At 33.8% G+C, this 23355-nt stretch overlaps 2 protein-coding genes across 8 annotated transcripts in view; both read right to left on the reverse strand.

The window, feature by feature from the left end:
- The window catches only part of LOC143230356 (uridine-cytidine kinase-like 1), a 73130-nt gene extending 68648 nt beyond the window's left edge, over positions 1 to 4482 (reverse strand). The window contains exon 1 of the mRNA XM_076463787.1: positions 4321 to 4482. Within this exon, the coding sequence (XP_076319902.1) occupies positions 4321 to 4337 (17 nt within the window). The 5' untranslated portion in view covers positions 4338 to 4482. The remainder of the gene's footprint in view (positions 1 to 4320) is intronic.
- A 12250-nt stretch (positions 4483 to 16732) lies between these two features.
- Positions 16733 to 23355, reverse strand: part of LOC143230357 (uncharacterized) — a 130026-nt gene continuing 123403 nt past the window's right edge. For all 7 annotated transcript variants that reach the window (XR_013016410.1, XM_076463794.1, XM_076463792.1 and 4 more), the window contains 3 exons: positions 20097 to 20186; positions 18518 to 18595; positions 16733 to 18171 (listed from right to left, as the gene is read on the reverse strand). Coding sequence is in view for 6 of the 7 variants with exons in the window: in XM_076463794.1 (XP_076319909.1) it covers positions 17963 to 18171; positions 18518 to 18595; positions 20097 to 20186 (377 nt within the window). In the remaining variant the exon portion in view is untranslated. The remainder of the gene's footprint in view (positions 18172 to 18517; positions 18596 to 20096; positions 20187 to 23355) is intronic.

The raw sequence follows: 23355 nt of genomic DNA on the forward strand, positions 1-23355 counted from the left end.
TTAAATGAGAATATTAAAATGATCGATACATATTATTATATACAGGGTGTTTGGAAAGTCACTGTGCAGTTTTTTAATCATATTTTATTCAGTCTATTTCAAGCCAGCAACTGATAATGGTGTTTAAAAACAAAATAAGACGGATTCAGGCTTATATTAATGTCAACGGGGATCATTTTCAACATTGTTTATAATTGTCATTCATATTTACCTCCTGTATTCTATATTGAAATATGTCTGTTAATAATTATATAAGCGCACAGTGACTTTCCGAACACCCTGTATGTATTAGAACATTTCAAAACAAACAATTAATGGATTTCGGCTTGAAATATGTGATGCGCCAAATAACTGCAGCAAATTCGATTGTTGATCTCTCTCTCTCTTTCAGTGTTTGGGTATATGTTTATACTCTAGAGGGTCAGATTCTTCCTCCTCCCCGTATTTATATTGGTCTTACAGTAATATAATTTGGACTGAAAATTATTTTGATCCTTTTCAGGGCAATGTCCATGTATTTTGGTACATTTACAGTTGTTATTTTGCCCTAATAGCATAATGTCAAGTTTGTTGGTGGCACTTTATTATTATTATTTATTATTATTTTTTTAAATGGATTTATATTATTTTTAATTATTTATTTTTTTTATGTTTAAAATGCAAATTTACTGGGTCGATTGTTGGTGTTATTTTTCAATGAAGTTATTTGTATACTATTGTTATAACGTCGCCCCACGCTAGTACAGCGGTATGTCTCGGGATTTACAATGCTAAAATCAGGGGTTCGATTCCTCTCGGTAGGCTGAGCAGATAACCCTTTGTGGCTTTGCCATACGAAAAACACACACACACGTTGTAACATTGTTTGTTTATTGGGTGGATTTTTCTAAATTATATGACCCAAAAAATGCTAGTATTACAGTCCACGTAATAGTAACAAATTAGTTTACTTCTTACTTAATGTTGATTACAGGCTATTCTTGCTTGTATACACTTGTTGACCCTAGTTCACAAATAAGTTTTTCACTTTCAAATTTGGCAGAAATTTACTCACTGATGATACCACGAATAACGTACAAAACAATTATACTTGTATAACTTCACGAAAAATCGATCGCGTTAATGAATATACGCGATAATTAACAGCGATTCAAATATTTCACTGAATGTCCTCCGGTGGCACAGTGATATGTATGCAAATTTGTTAAAAATTGGGTTTCGATACCGATGTTGGGCAGGTCACAGATAACCCTTTGTGTAGCTTCGTACAAAACAAACAAACGAAATGACAGGCAGTCTACCAACAGTCTGAATGACTCGCTACTAATTAGTTATTCATATTGAAACTTAATATGCTAATTTAGATTGTAATCGAATCTATTAAAAGTTGTAACTTTATCCCTACAGGGTGCACTTATCACGTGATCTTCTGATGGCAAGGGAAGTTCGTCGTCTTTACCAATATGGGGAAATATTAAAAAAAAAAATTTTACACAAACTACAGTTTTGCACTTGCAAAAGTATTGAAATGCAAGAGAGCTACGTTACTTACGCCTATTCAGATCGAAGGGAGAAAGGGGAAGGCAGTCGATTTTCTCAAGTGTGTGCAATTGTCGAAAAATTGTCTTTGGCTAGCCTAAATGCACACAAAGAAATAAAGGGATTTGACGGCCCTCAAGAACAATCAGAAATAACATTTGAAGGATTCCAAAATGTTTATGCTCCTCAGGGGCCCTGAAATTAAGTGATGTGTGACCATTCGTGATGTATGCGTTTATACAGTTAATTGTTTTGTTTGTTTGTTTTTGAACTTGTGGCATACAGGTTTGTTTTTGTTTTGGAATTTCGCGCAAAGCTACACGAGGGATCTTCCCTAGGCGTTCCTAATTTATTAGTGTAAGACTAGAGGGAAGGTAGCTAGTAATCACCACCCACCGCCAACTTTTGGGCTACTCGTTTACCAACGAATAGTGTGATTGACCAATAAATTGTAATGCCTCCACGGCTGAAAGGGCAAGTATGTTTGGTGTAACAGGGATTCGAACCCACGACCCTCAAATTACTAATCGAGAGCTCTTAACTACCTGGCCGGCATGGCCAGGTACTACATACTTAATAATAACGGTTCAACTGATATTAAAGATAATATTAAGATGTGTATGTTTATTGAATTTCGAGCAAAGTTATTCGAGGGCTTACTGCCCTAATCTATGAGTGGCAGATTAGGGGATAAATAGCTAGTAAACACTTACACTGTCAATTCTTGGATTACTCTTTTACTGACGAAAGGTCAGAATAACCGTCTAAAAGAACATCTTTGGTGACGCAATTCGAACACGCGATTCACAGGTTACAGATTCAATACCCTAACAACCAGGCTATGCCAGGTTCTTAATTTTAAATTTAGGCGATATAACCTATTGACAACAATTTTTCATTGTGTTAAGATATTAATCGGTATTTTTCGACATCGTATTCAGTGACTTCAGTGTATAGTGTAAAACTAATTTTGAAAGTTTTAAATATCGTTTAAAAATTACTAGAAAATAGTGAGTTCTTTAAAGATTGGCTAGTAATGACCACCTCTGCCTTTCCTTCCGACACTCATACACAATGTCATGATTGTAATTATAACACGTTGCTTGTGAGAAAGAAATATTAAACAAGAAAGTTGTCCAACCGATCGTGAAAGGCATTCATAAGTATATTAAACTACGACTGAGTAAGCCTGCTATTATAAAAACATAAATTAATCGTTGCAGCGTCTTCTATTCCACATTCTCTCTCTAGAACCGGCCCAGCATGGCTAGGTAGTTAAGGCACTTGTCTCGTAATCTGAGGGTTGCGGGTTCGAATCCTCGTCACAGCAAACATGTTCGCCCTTTCAGCCGTGGGGGCGTTAGATTGTGATGGTCAATCACACTATTCGGTGCTAAAATAGCAGCCCACGAGTCGGCGGTGGGTGGTGATGACTATCTGTCTTCCCTTTAGTCTTACACTGCTAAATTAGGAACAGCTAGTGCAGATAACACTCGAGTAGCTTTGCGCGAAATTCAAAACAAACCAAACCCTCTAATACCCTCTCCTTCTCATGCATCTATGGCCGATTAAATTATCCTAGTTAATTTTGTTGTGACTTGAACAAAGGTCGCTTGGATCACCACAACTGCCGTCAACTCTGCCTCTCTTATAAGCAGATTGGATATTTCGCAGCAAAAGCTTCAAGAGGCACGTAAAAACTTTCACAGTATTAAAGATCACAATTTCATAAACAAGAAACTGCTGAAACTGAACTTTGGGGTAAATACATAAATGCTTAAAAAAGGAATTCTTGAAAAAGTTAACGACAATGCTACAATGCTGCTGTGTGCGTGCGTTTGTTTACGCTTCCTGGTTCACTGTCGGTTTAGAAAGACATCTTTATATCTCATATAAGAACAGCATATCTCATTAGCTGAGACAAGAATGCACGTTCTAGTATTGAATTGTCGACTGTGCTTCCATAATCTAAATCTGTTGGTAAATACTGTGAATTTACTTCGTGGTTTTTCTAGCTAACATATAAATCAAAACATTGAACATGTAGTTTACAACACTATTTTCATTTCAATTATAATAGACTAACTGACTGACACACATCGTGTCTCTTTTTAATTTTTTACTGCATGAATAATTTATAAATTGTATTAATGTGCTTTTTATTGAGTTATTTAGTAGGTTGTGTTTGGCGTTTTTGATACATGACACTAACTATAAGTGTATAACATTTTTTTTTAATTGTTGTTTTAGATTCGTAGCTATACAATGGATAATTTGCATTCCGTAAACCGCGTGAAATTGAACCCGAATTTTGGAGTTACGAGTCAGTGAACTTACCGTTGATCTAAGAGAGATTTTTTATTCAGGTTGATTTAAAATATTTTCTACTCTCTCGTTTGTATGAAACAAAATTATTAAAATGAATTTCATAATATTGTAGTTATTTTCCTTCAGTTTAAAGTACTGGAAACACTTTTATTTTAATGTTAAATATAGCCTTTTATTAAAAGTTATAAAACAAAGTCAAACAGCAGGTAATGGTACTTTAACTTCTGTATGTATCAATTGAATGGAAAAGGTCAACGCATACACATATTTTAACTTGTTTTGAAAAACGTTAACAATTTTAAACAGTTATCACATTATCTTCGTTATAAAGAAGATTTAAATACAAATTATATATATTGGACCTCCTTTATTGGAATCTCCTTTATAATAAACTTATTTCAAATGTTAAATGACTGGGAAATTTGGCTAAATATGACTGAAAGTCGTACTTACGTTAATTTTGATGACATGATACGTGTCGCAAATTCTAAATTTTGATTCTCATTTTGACAGAATGTCCAGCAAATATTTATTTATCATACTTCATATTACAGTTAAAAGATAGCCAAACTTAAATACATCGTTGCTCTTAATTATTGGAATTACTTCTATTCTAGTTCAACGTTGTTGAGTAACTAAACTGTGGTATTTTATAAGACGCCGTCTGTTGACCAGTTTATAAACTAGTCGTAGAATTTACCGATCATTCCTGTCACTCAAACTGAAAATACGGTGGTCTGACATTGTTGGATTTTAAAATATTTTTATACCTTTAAATTTATATGATTTCAAAGTTGCATCAAATAAGTATAGATATAAAAAATACATTATGAAATTATTTCTTTAAATTATTTTTGCTTTAATAAAAAATGTTATGCTACAATTTTTATCATAACGTACGCATACGTCACTGTGCACGTGATATATTGAACAACAATTGCGCAGTTGGCTCAAATCGAGTTTATATTCTCGGAAATTCCTTTCAGGTCATATACTTACCAGATTTAAATGCAGTGTTGAGCGTTCAGTGTTTTTTCTCGTCACTACAAACGTTTGTCGTTTACACAAAATTAAGAAATATTTGAAACATAATAGTCTAATTCTTCTTAGAATTTGACTTTATTGGTCTCCAAGGTAAATTTAATGGTAAATATTAGTATGATCCCATGTTTCTTTTGAAAATGAGTTTCTTCTGAAATCAGATCCTTGTGTTTCTTTCTTTTACTGTCGGTGTTCGATTCATTTTTTGCATAATATTTCCGGAATATACGTTTTGCGGATACTTTTGAAGTTATCTGTCGTTTATTAGTTGGCATGAATATCACAAAAGTACGCCAACCAAAGAGACTAGATTAAGGCTGAAGTAAGTCCGTGCACCTTTGGTTTAAAGTTTAAACAGTAGATCACTACTCACATCACACACACTATAAAACATACCCTCCAAGTGAAACAGTTACCATCGTAGCTCTTTATGCATAAAAAAACGACAACTCCATCTTACTTTTCCCATTATCTATTCAGTTACAGACAGAACTTTCTCTTAAAAGTTGATGCCCTTTATCTTTGTGTATGAAATATGTTTCCACATGTTCTGTTGAAACTGAACAGTGTTTAACATACAAGCTGTAATGACTGCTTGTCACACTTTTCCGTGACCTGACTTCACTCTGATACGGTTTTCATGTAAGAAGAAAAAAAAGTTTAGACCAAATCGTATTTAATTATATTTTATGGGCAGCGCTTTGTGTTACAATTTAACGTTGTAAATCCGTAGACTTACCGCTGTACGGATTTACAACGTTAAATTCAGGAGTTTGATTTCCCTTGGTGGGCTCAGCAGAGAGCCTAATGTTGCTTTGCTATATGAAAAAAACAACACGACAAAACACACACACACACACACACAGAACGCTTGATATTTACCTAATGTAATAGTTTTGAGTGGGTCTGACGGGCTGTGGTCTGCCGCTCATCTCTCAGGCCCTCCAAATTATGGCGGCCTGGCAGAACCAAGTGGTAAGGGGATCGACTCATAATCTGAGAGTCGTGGGTTCGAATCTCCGTCACACCAAACATGTTCACTTTCAGCCGTGGGGACGTTAAAATGTCTGTCAATCCCACTATTCGTTGGTAAAAGAGTAGCCCAAGAGCTAGCAGTGGGTGGTGATGATTAGCTGCCTTTCCTCTAGTCTTCCACTGCTAAATTTGGTACGGCTAGCGCAGATAGCTCTTGTGTAGTTTTGCGCAAAATTCTAAAACAAACATAATTATGGACTACATTAAAGTTCCAATGTTCAATTACTTCATACGTAGCGCTCTTGTTTTAGCTTCCTGTAACTTCTAGGGTTTGTAGACGTTTTGTCCGTCCACCGTAGTTCCAAATTCACCAAATATTTCGTACTTGACTCACCGCTGCCCTGAATTCGAGGGATCTGAAAGTCTTGGATATGTAGACAAATGCCTACTCTGCTATTTGGTTAAAACACTTCTTGTTCTTTCGATAAATCGACTCATGAAACCAGCATTAACTTTTGTATGAACTGAAAAAAAAACACACACACACAAAAGAAAAAACTGTCAAACATTCAATCAGAACAAAATAACTATGATATACAGAAACCAAGGATGTGGGTTAAAAGTGTTGAAGAGCTTCGGGTTTCACTGTTTGTGTGCCTGGTTCGCAACCAAGCAATACTATAAAATATCCCATATTGTCCTAAACACGAAAACAAACACCATAAGTCGAGTAGTATCAAACCATTGGTTTTTAGTTGTTAATAAATATACCTTGTTTATTTTTATTTCCTTTCTTGATTATCTTAGTTTTTAAACACTTATTCATTTATTTTCTATTTTGAGAAAACCTTTCATTTTCAACGTGTATTTACTACAATGTTATTGAAGTCCAGTGTAGGGCTTGATAGTTTCAGTAATTAGAAATAACGATAAAAGTTGTAAGAAACAGAAATCCACGCAGTACGACAATATGTAAAATAGAGGCTAATAAAAGGACAAATTCAAGCTTCAAATAGTTACTGATAACTACCGGAGTAGATGGAAACGGGAGCTGATTTTATGACTGATAGCAGTCATATGAGCCTTCCACTGAAAGTGTTTGTCAAAAATAACACCTAGGTATTTAACGGTACCAGAAAGTTAGATTTTAACACTGTCAACTTGGACATCGAAGAGGAGCAGATTGCAACAATGACAGAATTTATGCCGAGCAGGACAAAAATCATGGTTCTGGTTTTGGTGACATTGATGAGTTCGAAATTCAGCTAGAGAATTTAGTATGTTATTATGATCATGAAAGTCTCTCGCTGGTACAACGCTAAAATCAGGGGTTCGATTTCCCTCGGTAGACTCAGCAGATTGTCCAGTGTGGCTTTGCTATAAGAAAACACACACACACACATGATCATGAAGAAAAAATGAAGTTTATATATAAGCTGTGTTCAAGGGTTTGGGTGAAGTCATTAGTGTGACTGATAGGATGATAAGATTAGACCTGAACGGACAAAGATTTCTTTGTCTTTAAGGACGTAAGAACAGTGGAGATGTTTCAAGAGGCTGGATAAAATCCCGACCAAAGAATAAATGTATAAAATTTGGTAAGAAGGAGACACTGTACAGAAGCATTTAGGAGATGAGAATAAGTCAACTATCTGGAAGAGAAGCCATGCTGTTCTTATCCTCGAGGGACAAATGGAGGCCATTTACAGTTGTATGAGCATTTAGAAATTAATCATCTGCACTGAAACAGTGGATTAGACTGAGCCAAGGGTCCTCTGAATCATAAATGTTTAGTGGTCGCGCTTTAGGTGAGAAATTTAATTTTTCCCAAAAAAGTAAACGTATAGGTTTTGGATAAGGAAAACAAAGATGCACACCCATAAACTAAAATAGGGTATGACCTATCCTGTGACCATCTTGAACTGATCAGAATCGGAGGAGTAGTGGAGACAATAGTAAAATCCAAGCCTACAACAGTGCTTCACTGCAAGAATAAAGTTACGGCCTGCATGTTGAAGACGTGGAAGCAGGAGAGAATCCTGGATGTGATAGTAACCTTACAACAAAGTTAAAGAGACGTATAGAAGGTCAAGTGCTTGCCTATGTAAACCTGAACGATGGTGAATGTAATGAGAAGTAAGAATTAGAAACGAATGACAGCAGTAACAGTTGACTTCAGTGCATTGGCTAATGAGTCGACCTGGTTTTGGGAGGAGAAAGCAATATGAGAAGGATATTCCATCCAGCAGGCATTAAATTTATAAAATACTCTTTGTGTCTCAGTGGATGTATAGCTATACTGATTTTGTGGATATACTCAAATAGGAAGATGATTGCTTCCAACAGGGGAAAGTATGGAAATAGATAAAGGAGTAGCTATGTTGGAGGAAGCAAGAACAATATCAAGTGAAAGAAAACATCCAGTGCATGGAAGAAATCAATAAAAGTAAACCTTGAGAAAGAGATGTGTAAGAAAAATCACTGACGTCTTCAATGGTAGGAAGTGAAGTAATTTCATTAAAAGCAGTAGGGTTATTATGTAGAGACAAAGGCATACCACAATACTAATAAGAGTAGGTTGGATGACTTTGCTGATACCTGTTACAGATAGGAGGTATATCCAGTTGTGTGCAATGACGAACCAAACGAGAGTCATGGCAATAAAGGCAGATAGCTTTGTTAGGACACTTACCACTGGGATGGAAAGTATAAGTGAAGTATTTCTGACATGATAAAAACTGTGTAGGAGATAATATTTGTGGAGTTGTGAGTTTCTATACAATAGCATTTTCGGTAGATTTATGCCCGATTTTGAAAGAGTTGATTGATTGTATCACAGCTGTCAATTAGAATCTGGATCTTATTATTTCGTCCATATGCACTGACAATGCTGAAATGCGTTCATGGAAGAGCTAAGGAATTATTTCATTCTTTGTGATAGTTGTTTCAACATAAAAAATGACACAATTTATGAAATGTGATTGTTGCTTCAAAGTAGAGAAACTAAGGTTTGACAAGGAAGTGTTGGGTCCTAGAATAGCAAGACCATTCTTAGTACAGAAGATGTCATGAGAGGAGGATTAGCAATTTTGAGATGATACCATTGTGAGGGGAACAAGTTGACGAATGTGTGCATAAGAACAATACTTTGATATCATCAGAAAAAAGTTAACATGTGGCTAAAAGTTGAAAGATCATTTTAGAGGGAATAAATACTAAATGTTGTACCACATGACCTTTATCCATAGATGTAGGAGTCAAGGGACAGTAGATAAAGAGGATATGGAAGACTGAGTCATCAGAGTAAAAGTGGAAAGACAGGATAAGACTACAATCATAACTTAATTACTTGGAAGTCACAGCAGCGTATGTCAGAGAAAAACAGTGGGTGAAGTGACTGTAAAAGTGAAATATCAGGAAAATTCAGAGCAGATGCAAGTAATGCAGGACCCCCAGAGGACATAGTTTTCACAATTTCAAGTGTGAGCCACTAGTGGACTAGAAGGTGTTGTTGTCACCATGGCACATAAAATTGAGTTTCATGAAACAATTTGTCACAGCTCTAGATAAGGAGTCTGTAGCCTTCAAGTACCATCGAGACTTCTTCCCTAAGTTGTCTGAGGCAAAGGTCAAAGCTGGTGTCTTCGTTGGACTACAAATAAAGAAGATCCTGAAGTGCAGAGAATTCCCAAATAAGCTCAGTAGGAAGGAAAAAATCTTGGGGAAGTTTTGTTGCAGTGGTTCGGAGCTTCTTGGGAAATCACAAGGCCGAAAATTATGTGGAACTGATTGAGGTTCTGGTGAAGAACTACGGCAAAATGAGCTGCAGGATGTCCCTGAAAGCCCATATCCTTGATGCTCATTTTGATAAATTCAAGGAGAACATGGGAGCATACTCGCAAAAGCAAGGCGAGCGCTTCCACCAAGATATACTGGACTTTGAACGCCGCTACCGAGGTGCGTATAACGAAAACATGATGGAAGATATATTTGGGGGCTGATACGTGAAAGTGATTTACATGAGAGTCGCAAATCTCGAAAACTTACTCACTTCTAAACATTTTTGTTCATTTTTGTATAACTTTAGTATGAATACATGTAAATCTTGATTTATATGTTGTTTTATTTAGACCTTATGCAAATGAAAATGTGCAAATTTGCCCGTTTTACATATAAAATAGGTTAATTTCTAAATTTCATTATCCAAGTCACAAAAGCAAAGTTTGAAGGGAATAATGGCAATTTTCAGTACTTTTACAACATGAGCAATTAAGAAATAACACATTCTATCCAGGAACAAAATTTGTGTTACATAGTGTTATCAGCAATATACAATTCGGTAAGCTTTTTAATGAGTTGTATGATGTTTAGAAAAGTCTTTGACTGACTCAGTAAGTCTGTATTTATATAAGAATTTTCAGAATATAGAACCAATATTCTATGCCAATAATATAGTATTGTGAACTACTAAGCCCTACAACGTGTTTAATATACTAAACACAAATATAAAACCAATCTACCTTTCAATTTGTCATTTTTAAATGAGTGATACCCATTTTGGGAAATTTCACCTAAGTGGAGTTCATTTAATAATGGAGTGTATACTATAGAGATGTTTCTTTGAAATGTTCTTTAGACAGATAATAATCCTACCTGCATAACTATAGTAACATTCTTTGTAATTTCTTATATCAGTCATTGCGTAGATGGAGAAAAACTGCGCTTGACATTAGACTTCATAAATCATTACGCCTTTATATAAATTTTACAAAGACTGCAACGACACGTAAAAATTGTATTGTGCTAAAGTTAATATATATATATAGATAGTGCATGGCTCCCTATATTTTGAGTTATTGTATTATTTGATATTTTATCAGCACTATATGAAATATCATGCAGTAATCTTAGTACAACAGATTTTTGTTGTGAAATTAAGTTCACATGGACATTTTAATTGGTAAAAAGTATACATTTTTATAACTTTAAACACTGACCATATTGTATTCGTGTGAAATTTGAAACATATTGTTAATATATGCTATTTCTTCTCGATATAATTGTAACAAATTGCACCACTTTTGCCTCATTTCTACGCTCACCTGCTCAGTCCGGGAATCACAAAACCCTCATGTGCTCAGTTTGCTAGAACTTTCGAGAAGTTTCGCGACTGAACATAAAAAGAGGCAGAGTCAGACGCTTTTCTCTCAGTTGTTTTTGACTCACTCAGTTGGTCACTTCGCTCTTCTCCATGCACAGTTAAAACAAAGTCTGACCTTCTTCTTTGCATAATACCCACAAAATAATCAGAAATTCAAAATTTCATTTTCTAAAAGCAATTTTTAAGCCTCAGTTCTGTAAGTATAAAATATTTTATAGGTTTTAGAAAATTATCTCAAATTCTAGCTCTCTCTAGTTCAAGTAAAGTTCGAAACTACGAAAATCGCCCAGTTTCTGTTAGACTCGTGGAAAGTATATCGCAGTTTTACGATGGAAAAACATCACACAAAGGTAATAGTAGATTACTACAAATATTTTGGTTCCTAAACTGGGGACCAAGAAAAACACTGGGCTTCACGTGTGAATTTTATAGTGTGCACATCTGGCTTGACACCGAATACTTCTGAATCAGAAGAAAGCAAACATGCCATTTGCACTTTCCATGATTTGGTGTGAACCTAAAAAAAATCTAAAATATTATCTTTGTATGATTAATGTTACTGGATGTTCAGGCAAACCATAACATTACATTAAGTATCCAGATATTACATCTGCAAAGAAGCCAGTACCTTACGGGTATGGTATTCCAGTACCACATCCGCCAGCAAATTGGGAAACAAGAGTTATTGTGCAAAGAAGACAATGAACCATTATCAGCCTCTTCATCTAGCAATTCTGTTTCTCTGTCACATCAATATAAGAAGCCTCATCTAATCACAAAAGAAGAACTAACTTATCTGGTTTGTGACTTATCTCTACCAAAGCAACATGGGTAGTTTTTTGGTTCTTGTTTACAGAAACGGAAATTATTATTTCCAGGAACAAGAGTTTCAATTTACCAAAGTAGTCATCAAAGTCTTGCTCCTCACAACACAATGTGGTCTGTATAAATGTTAATGCACTAATAGAAGAATTAGTTACTGAACATCATCCTCAAGAATGGAAATTTAGTTTGAAAGCTGCACTTTTGGACAATGGGAACCTAAGTCATTGATTACTGTTGCTCATGCTGTTAACATGAAATAAACTTATCAAAGCATGCAAATTATACTTGAGGCCGTGAAATATGTTCACCATAGATGGAACATATGTGGTGATCTAAAAGTTACTGCACTCCTACTAGACCTCCATAATGGGTATATCAAACATTGTTACTTTTTGTTTCTCTGGCATAGCCAAGGTAACAAAAATCATCTCAAAAAGAAAAAATGGTCAGTGGGAGAAAGTTATATACGAAAGAAACAGAATATCGAGTAATACTCTTTAGTGAACTCTCAAAATGTGTTTCTGCAACAAGTCAAGCAGATATTTTGTAACAAAAAATAAAAATTAATACCATGATGAAAGGTTTGAATATAGCTTGAATGTATTTATATTTACATTGCATAATTTTTAAAACTAGAATTCATATCATGTATTGTTTCAATCATTTTTAATGAATAAACAAATTTAATAAATAAAAAATATTTTCACATTATATAAGAATATTTTTAATAAATCTATCATAACTAAAACTAGAGGCGATCGGTAGTTTTCAAGACAATGTTTAAAATCAGCATTGTTAGAGTACTCAGAAACGGTTTCCTGTTTCTAATTGCAATGAAAAACTTTTTGTTGTTACACTCTTCATTTTTGCTATTGTCAAGTTAAAGAGAACCGATGAAACATTTCATGAAACTCTTCGATATTGTGCTGGTCTTGATTTCACATCTGGCGGAATTGATCAAAGCACAATGATCTAACATACTGACACTTTTCATCAAGTTTGTGAGTGATAAAAACGTCTTCAAAAGCACCAACACTATTGCAACATAACGCAACACTTAGTCTATCTTTTGATCACTTCTCCCAGTACTGTTCATCTTTTACACACAGTGTTGTGTCTGGTAAAACACGATAACTAAACCGAGTTTCATCCATATTGTAGATGTCTCTAAGTGAGTATCTCTCTATAATAGCAGCATTTATCAACTATTATGGAATCGATATCACCACGATAATCACTGATTTGCGAAATGTTATTTTTGGCTTTGAGTCATCCAGACGATGCTTTACAGTAAGAAATAACCAGTGTAGTGGATAGTGTAGGTGTTTTTTCTTGCAATAAAGGTTCGAAAACTGAAATTTTCATGGTACAAGCTTCTTGATACGAAGATCATAATGATGCTTCAAGATCATCACTCACAAACATATAACAAATGGGTTTTCTTGAAGACGACTGATTCCTTTCAAACACTGTCATACATTTAGTCTTACGCTTCAAAATTTGTTTTGCCGACATTAAACTTTTCAGCTAATTTGCGTTGACTTTTATTGCTGGCATTAAGTGTCTGAATAACTTTGACTATATCTGCCAATGATAGCTTAACATCATCGGATGGTTTTTGCCTTTAGCGTCATTTTGGAATATAATTTCCATGTGATGGAGATTTATAACAGCGTTAGTCAATAAATTTCATGTGCGATCAAAACAGAAAAGAAACTCCTGTTTTACTCATTGACTGATGAAGGATTTGTACATAATGTGTCATTCACGGTAATGTTATCAAAGCGTATGTGAAAACATTGCCCTTTCAGATGGATTCTGTGGCCGCTTTGTTCAGCTAACAAAAGTAAATATATCCCACAAATTAAAATAGCACGAAACCATATACATAAGCAGAAAAATAACCAACATTTGGCTAAAACTAGTAACAAAATATAACATTCCAGTTAATACCAAATTTATTCAAAAACCTGGCACAAAACTAAGGTCTAAACTATGTAAAAACTACACTGACAAATACAACACCAACATTATTTATAAAATAGGGTTTTCAGCGCCCGGTGACAAAGTCAGTTTTCGCGCCCCCTCGTGACAAAATGTAAGCCATTTCCTAATTATGTAACATCAATTTGGCGCCCCAGCTACGCCACTGAATAAAATGTGATAACTGGCACGACTTCTGTATTGGAGAAACAAGTAGAAAATTGGAAACCATGTTCAAGGAACACAAAAAGTCACTTTCACACGTTTTCGAACACTGCAAATCAAATAAACATAACATAGCATAGAAAACACCCAAATATCAAATAAAGAAACAAACATGAACACACGCAAATTAAAGAAGCCTTACTTATACAACAACTCAAGCCCAAAATAAACCAATACAAAGGAACACCTATATTAACAAATATAATCAAACATCTAAGCACGTCCTCTACATTCCTACACTCAATCACACAACCCACTTCAAACATGTGGTCAGCTATCGGTCAGTTACCTCTTTTTTTCTTTGTGAAACTGACGATGATCGAAGAAGGTCAAAACGTTGTTCGCTCCTTTATATAAACATTTCTCTATTCACACCAGCCGTTTTTACATATATATTTTTCTCTACATGTGGGTTTTCTCGTCATCGCGGATTTATAAACAAAATGGCGTGGTTGTATATTCAGCTCTTGTAATACTACGAAGACAAAGGGGCGAATTTCTGATACTTTGTTTTTCGTGTTATCTATGAATTACCTTTACTTTTTCAAACACCTTCATAATAAAAACAAAGAAAATACAAAATGTAATCTTTGCACATAAATACATTTTATGGCACTCATCATGAATTATAGATATCTATCATTTTAGGTTGAAAATAGAAGCAGTTAGTAGTGACTTAACAAAATATGCAAGAGATAAATGTTTCAAGATTGTTATGTTCTTCATGAAAGACAAACAGGCACGTGCGATCTATCAGCATACTAATAAATGCAGAAAATAACTAGCTGGCCATTGGTCTTTAAAACTAATGTTCCAAGTCAAGGCCGTGACCTACAATTTGCACGTTAACTTTCAAAGCAATTAGTTACAAAGTCAATATCAAAAAATGGAATATCTGAAAAAAATTAAGTCACTGGCTCCAAAGTAGAATGAAATGATTCGGAGTATATTTGATAATCTCTAGGCCACTAATTCCAAAGGAAAGCCACAATCTTATATATATTTAATATATCTTAAGGTAACAGCTAGAGACCTTAAGTAATTCATCTTGATTACATCTGACAACTTTGGATCACTAATTGACCAGAATGTTTTAAAAGGGTGTTCTAATTTGCGAGATTAAAATCAAACACCTACTGCATGCAGCACCATCAGCATGCAAATAACAAACTAGTTAGAATATCATTACCACATATGCCAACTCTTTATTATTATTACCATATGATTTTGAATGATACTACCATTACTATGTTTTAATAAACTCTAATACTAATGTCAAAAAGAGTAAAAAACTAAACAAAGAAATTAGGATGTAGGAATGTAAGCACCAAAAAGCAAGGAAACAAGGTGGGAATGGGCAGGATAACTTTACAACTCTTGGTATTTTTTGACACGTTGCAACTTCAAAGTCAGTGTGGCTATCATTCCACCTATTCATACTTTGTGTGCTTTTTTGTAACCTGGTAATTGTTGAAACTAAATGAAAGGTGTATACATCTATTTTCTCTGTTGTAAACTTTATTTCATAAACCAAGAACAGATACGTGTATGGATCAAATTACGTGACCTTAATGAAATGCCATGAAGTAGGAATGGGTGTAATGATGACTATATCAACTTAAAAACTTCCAAGTGTTGTAATGTTAGCCCATCTATTCCTACTTTATTTCCATATTTTCTGGTGCTCACATTACTACTTTCCAATTTGTTTGTTTAAGGTTGTTTTATCCAGCACTAAACCTCAAGAGTAACTGAGCTCTAAGCCTATCCTTTTCGTAGCTTTTCTTTGAGTTATCTCTCGACATTTACTGGCTTTTGCTAATATCTTTGTTATAGATTTTCTTCAATCTAGTTAGGGTGGCAACATTTTCATTAGATGGATTAATGGCTAAGGCTTGTTTTGCGTATTCAATTACTATTTCTAACCTCATCTCTATTTTTGCATTGATATTCTCTTCGCTGGGCAAGACTTTTCAAGGTTATCAATATAAGATTTTAGATAGAACCTAGATCAAGCGAATATATGTAGTCCACCTGTTTTTCATCTAGCTGTTATAGCTTCAAGTTGATCATGTAGCACGTGCACTTCCAAGTAATAATGAAAATGGCTTGCTACTTGGCAACTCAGAGAGCATGCTTATAATCATAGAACATGGCCACTAATGTACTGTTAGATCGTTAGTAGTGTTGCAAAATGGTTATTGTTATTAACAAGATCATAAGTAAAACTAATAAACACACTTTTAACGTAATTCAATCATGTCAAGGTGAAGGCAGTAGAGAGCTGTTTCTTTTCAATAACGTTAATCAATCAGTTAGGTAGTCAGATTAGCAAATTTATAGTCTTGTGAACTTTTTTCTTACTCAAGTATTTTGGTGACTTATTACTCTGAAACTGATTTATTTACTACTCAACAGTATGTGTGTAAAGTCTTTATTAAGTTTTTTTTGCATACTGTTTGCAGTGTGTATGAGATTTTAATTTGTATTGCACATATGGCCCATTGTTACTATAAATACTACTGTACATATGATATTACTGTCATTGTTTCCTTTAATTTTGTGCATTAATACCATTTGATTTTGAACAATATCTTTGTGGGTACATTTCGTACTGTTTCAGAACTGCACCAGTAAGCAAGCTGAAACAATATTATCATTTTTTAAAAATTTATTTTACTTCTCAAATGCTTCTGGAAACATCAAGAGTTTGTTTATAGGTGTATAACAGTACAGAAAATTTGTAGAAAAGTTTTTTACTGCTTTTAACTTATATGCTTGTGTTAGAAATTGGTGAAAACATAAGCAACAAAAAAATATCTTACTTTTCTCTTCTGCCATAGTAAATCAATACAAAGAGAGGATACTAATTGTGGGTTTAATAATCCAAACACATATTTTTAAATACATTTAAATAATCACTATTAAACTACAATAAGTATACTTAGATATAATGAAAATGTTTCATTTAAACTACTTAACACACACAGAATAGATCAAAGAAAAATTGATTTTTACTTTTTCTTTCATAAATGTACAAAACAGTTTACATTGGTGAGCAATTGTATAGAACTATAAAGCAGATAACATTTGTTATTAGATTAATGCTCAAGATGCACTTAATCAGTGAGAAACTCACAAGTATAAAAGTAAACTAAATATTAATATTTATCCTCTATTACAGCACTCTACATTCTTCATGTTATGTGAATATTCTTTAAATAAAATAATGGTGGCAGTGTTTTTTATTGAGCATATTCACAGGTGGGAGAACCTCACATACAGAAAGTCTCTCATGCATATAAAATATTCAGCAGTCAGATGTAAAGGCAGTTTGTTCTTCAATAAATCAACCATATCAATTTATCCATCTTCCTGGCATGGTTAGACATAAAACTAAAACAGCAAAGAGTAATATCTGCAGGAACTTTAATACGTCACCCTGTCTAGTTAAGTGTAGGGGCATTTGGGCAACCAAAATGCTAAAATATTTATGTTCAATAAGAAAGAAAGAATTCAGTTTAAAAATACTCTACAATCTTTACCTGTCTGTACACACTTATTTTACCACATATATTTAAAGGAATTCAAAGTACACGTGGAAGGATTTTTTTATTTTGAACAATTTATAGGCACTAAAATAGAGAAAATTCATGACCCTGTTTGTATTTCACTGGTTCTACTCATTAACAAACAATTTGGAATATATATATCCATACATTGTGAGAAGCTGATCATATTTTTTATTTCATTCACATAAAATGTTTTATTTCCCAAAAGTTGGAATAGTTTTTATACATCTTAAATGAAGATGAAACTAGATAAAGTAGGGTCATAAATTTTCAAGCATATGGTGTATTTTTAAACCTATAATTCTTCACATTATTAATTTGCAGGCCCCTTAGTGTCCTGAGAAGTAGGTAGCTGATGAAGTGTATCAACAACATCAACTCCTCGGTAATTGCAGACTTCACAGTATCCTGGTGGGCCCTGAGGTCCAGGTGGACCCCGTACACCTGGAACTCCTTGTCTTCCTGGGGGACCTCGTTCCCCAGCACGACCAGGAAGTCCAGTTCCTGTAGGGCCTGGAGGACCTGAATATTCAAATTAAAGATAACTGTATGTCAAAATCTGCATAAAAGTGTGAAATATAAAAACAACTTACATCTAATTAAAAGGTAAAAAAATAGATTTTTTTACATAAATGTTTAGTCATTTCATATTTAACTGTCTAAAACAAGTTCTATTTACAAATGAAGATGAACATTCTTCAACAAAACTGAGGTTTCTAAGATTCTAAATATAAATAATAGCTCGTTGCAACATTCTCCCTCCTGATAACAAACTAATCAGAATACTTTTCCAAGTTAAAATAATCCTTCTTAATTGGACACTTACCTTTTATACCAGTAAAATGAAAGAAAGTTAAACTTCACTCACCTGGTAAACCTCTCAGTCCCATAGGACCTTCTATACCAACTCCTTCTGGGCCACGGTCACCTTTGTCACCTCGACTTCCTTAAGTTCAAACAGTTACATAATTAGGATGAATAGCACTAAAGAACTAAAGTTAATTTTCAGTGATGTGAAGCTGTTATATGGTCTCTTTTGCTGTGATAAAAGGATGTTACAGTTTTTTAAAACACAGATTTTTCATCCAAAAACAATGTATATGAACTTGCTTAAGACAACTTATGGTATTAATAGCTGAAGAATATAATTTTAATACACAAAAGTATTCATCAAACCATGTAGACTGACAACATATGAAACAACTAGATAAATCTAGATATATACCTTAAGAGAGTGAAAGGATAGACTTATCTTCAGTTTCTTTTACTATAAAAATGCTTATGTCTCTTAGCTTTTCGTTTAACAAATAAAAAGTTATTTCTTTCATCAAAGAAAACAATTTTTAAAACCTGTATTTCAAATCAGTTATTGAATTTTTATACATCTACTAAATTAAGAGTGTATTTCAGTATATTCCTTATAATTTTAACTGAAATAAATTATCTGTTTATCCAAAATAAAAAGGAATACAAAACTCTTAACAATCTAACTTTCTAAAAATGTTCTCAGTAAAAAAAAAGACTTTTGCAACTTCTTTTAGTTTGTCTCAGCATTTAAGAACTGAAAATAAACAAGTTTTATACTTGTTTAAAATGTGTCATATTTCTTTGGCAAATATGTAAGTTTGTTTCAATTTTGTTGTTGTACCTGACTATACTGCATCTCAAACTGATTAATTACATAGCTCTATCTCAAACTGACTAATACACCTGATGACATACATACCACTATAGCACCAATACTATGAGAACAAGATGGCAAGGAGACCCAGGAGTAAGGCAACAAAATCACACAGCCTGCTTACACACAGATATGATAATTATTTAATTTTGTTACATACATACAGTTTAAACCACAGATACAATTTTTAATTAACTTACTGATCAAAAGTTGAGGCAATAAATGCTATCAGCTAATAAGCATCAACAGAAATGCTGATTGAGGTTTCTAGAGAACTTACAGATATGATGGTATTTTGGAAAATTCAAAACAGACAAGCAGGCAATATGTCTTAAGAGTAAATATCATTATCAAAATGAATCACAGCAGAGAAAAAATAAAAGTTAAAAAATAAGAAACTTCCCCAAATGGCTCTTTAAAAAAAATGGTAGTATTAAAACAGAGAAAGATGTGAGAAATACGCATAGTTATTCAGCACTCTACCTGAATGTCAGTAAATAGAAGTAAATAGGACCCAAATTATTTTTCACTATGGGGCTCAAGTTATTCTATGTATGCTTCTGGTTGAATCTTGCTAAATTCCTCTATTTGAAACTGATTGTTGTACTTAACCATAAAACTGTTTCAAAAGGGATTGTTGATCAAAATATACTGGTCTTAATATAGGGATAATTTAACTGTTATTTTACAAAACATTAAATGTTAAACAATAAGTAGCTTATATGTAGATGAATGTTTGTTTACTTTGAATAATTTTTTACTTTACCTTTTGGTCCCATCAGTCCCGGTGGACCTTGTTGTCCAGGCATACCCATGAAACCCCTTTCACCTGGTAATCCAGGTATACCAGGATCACCTTCGATGAATACCACAAAAAACATTTATTTTATGAAATAATAATGATTACATGTATTAGCACTTCCTTAAAAATAATTTATGTACATTACAGATAAACCATTATTATTGCTTACATTTCCTTACTAAAAATATAAGTGGTTATTATGTTAACCAATATGTTTAATAGCACTTATTTATTATCCATACTGATATACCGAGGGTTGAATACTTTATATTAACATCATTTTTAAAGCCTCACCATATCATTACAGTCTGTGTCCTTATGTCTGATTATACTCTATTTGACAACCATGTATCTTGAAAATAATTCTGCAGCACAGTTTTCATTACAAGAGGTTCTGACATTAGGATGTTATGTTCACAAGACATCATTCCTACCTGCACTCTTTCCACCACAATCTATCTAGTGTATAGAGACAATGGCTTCCTGATGTTTTCCTTAATTATACTTCATACTGTTACCTTTGACAAATGGATCACTTTTGCCACTAACATTAGTGTTCAAGTACTATCACCTGTTACAGAATGTCATGCTTTGCTTGATATGTCTGGAGAACGATTTGTTGCATGTCACTTTCTGAATAGTTCTGATACTCAATATTGATTCATATTACTTTGTTTTCCAATACTATATAGTAAAAGTGAGAACCTGAGTTTGGAAATTATAAATCCATGATCTGAACAGATTTTTATTCTATGAGTAGGTGAATATTTTTCATTCCAAAAGCAACCAATTTTTGTTGGCATCACACTATATATGAAACATCAATCTGAAAACATAATTTTGACACATGATGCTCTATCATGAGTTTATATCAACTGTTGTTTTCAAATGACTTGCTTATTTGCATCTTCGAAAATAATTGTACATCCGTCAACTAGATGATTCATAAAGGGGTTCCACTACACAGATGACCATAATGCTCTATTTTTACAAGGTCTGAGTAACCCATTGGTGAGGTTTTTGAATCTAATACTTTCTGTAAGCTTGATTTTTGTCAGTGGGATTGTGCTTGCTGGGCTCTCTGCTCCTGTTACCAGTAAATTCAAGATGGGCTTGGAATTAATTTGGTTGGTTTGAGATCAACAGTGTTTGCCTTGTCTCTGGGGATCTCAGGACTAGTCTAACAAGTAGCAGTCCATATTTCAGATGCATTACTTGCCAAAACATCTTCTTCTGTGAGTTTTACTACATCAAACATCAGTCCAGCTCTTCAGGTTATCTCAGCACTTCATTCAGGTAGAAGACCTTTGCATACTGTTATTCATAATTACAGTTTATTTCCTTCTTATCAGTTAGTAAAAGGAAAGCAGCTTTATCACCACTTCCTAGTTGAAGATAAAATAGCCAAGTGTCCCCATTATTTTAACTACGTTAGTAAAAGTACAAATAAAAAAATATAAGGTCAATGAATTCTAATTGGCTAAAAACTCAGCATGAAAAAGGATCATAACTGCACAGTTACAGCATTACTCTCCTCTAAAAACCACTGTTTTTATTACTTTAATAAAATCACATTTCTGTTGCTTTCATACATGCCCATGTTTTAATCAACTACAATACATGCATCCCTGGTGTCTAAGAACTTCATCCATAAACCTCACTGGGTCTGCACTTGACCAGTACCTTTTTAGCTATGCTTCCCACTCTTGCCATTTCCATAACAATTACAAGGTTCCTGCATCTATGCAGAAATGATATTTTATGACTTTTTAAAGATGATTTTTAGATATTCAAGCACCGTTTTTTGTCGGTTGCACAATAAAGTAAGTCTGGATGTACATTTGTAAATGTATATATTATATAAATATTGATAAATAGTATTTTATATAGTGAAAAGGAAGTAACATTTTTATTACTAGCCTAGCAATGTTACAATGTAACAGAATTATTTGTAAGTAACAAATTAAAAGTTAAGAAGTTTCAGTATTTCTCATTTCAAAATTTCTGTTCAGTTTTTCACTGAGAAACTTCTTGAATTCTTCCTTCACTTATACCTTTCCTCAAGAAATTAGCCACAGTGCAGAGGATAAACCTTTCATCAACTGATAAAAGGTGCAGCTTAACTCATGTTAAGTCCGGCTCATGTCCGGTCTTGCTATGTTTGAGATCTTCCAGTTCTGATACAGTTTCTTCAACCTTTCTTTTGTCACCATTCTGTGATTTATGCTTTCTAGACTTTTCCTGTTTTATGCGAGTTTTATACCTTTGTCTTAAATTTCCAACAAAGGTAATCATTTCTGTAAGATACCCCCAGAATGTCTAATGCCATAACTCATGACTCTCCTAGCATTAAGGGACCTGCTTTGTGGTTGTTTATATAATAGCTTCTTCACTGGCAGAAAAGACCCTGTCCATGTGGCAGAGAAGGATAGTTTTGTAAGCTCTTCAAAACATTTAGAATTGTTTCTTTTCTGACAGAAGTTTAGAGTATCCAGTTTATCCTGCTCTCTCTAAAACATATGAATTCATGAGTCAGTTGTCATAAGAAAAAAAACCACTTTGCAATGCCTAGTAATAGCTTCTTTCTTCCATTCTACCTGCATTTACCAGATGTTTTATGAAAACAACAACATGAGAGGGTTTTTCTGTACACCTACATGTTTTAAGATGAAGTAGCATTCTTTTCCACAAAACTGATGTTCTTCAACCATTGGTGGTTAGAAAGCTTTGGTGTAAGGTCTAAGAATCCATTCACATTCTTGAACTCATCAGGTTTTGCTAATTAATCCTTGAAAATAATATTAGAAATATGCCAGAACTTTTTCAAATTTCCAGTGAGCTGCTTTAACCCATCTCAAAGCATTGTGAATTTCATGTAAACCATAAGATCACAATAAAACTCGCATCACAAACTCCTAATATCCAGATCCAATTTTTTTTTCTCCATTCATAAGTGGCTTAACAGTTTCATTACTTAACTGAGCAATTTGGGTTAAACAATACTGATAAATCACCGCATGTAAAGCTTCTACATGCAGATGGCACCATATACACATATTTAATCAGATGTGTATAATATCACATACATTTACTGGTATCACAACAGATAACTGCTGGTCATTTAACTGCCAAAATATAACTATGTGGCATTTTACTGCTTAAAAGACTGCTGGCAAATAATTATGTTTTCAAAACAAAACATTTTGTAACTCAGTGAATGATG

Source organism: Tachypleus tridentatus, chromosome 10 (assembly GCF_004210375.1).
Source record: "Tachypleus tridentatus isolate NWPU-2018 chromosome 10, ASM421037v1, whole genome shotgun sequence".
Lineage (NCBI taxonomy): Eukaryota > Metazoa > Arthropoda > Merostomata > Xiphosura > Limulidae > Tachypleus > Tachypleus tridentatus.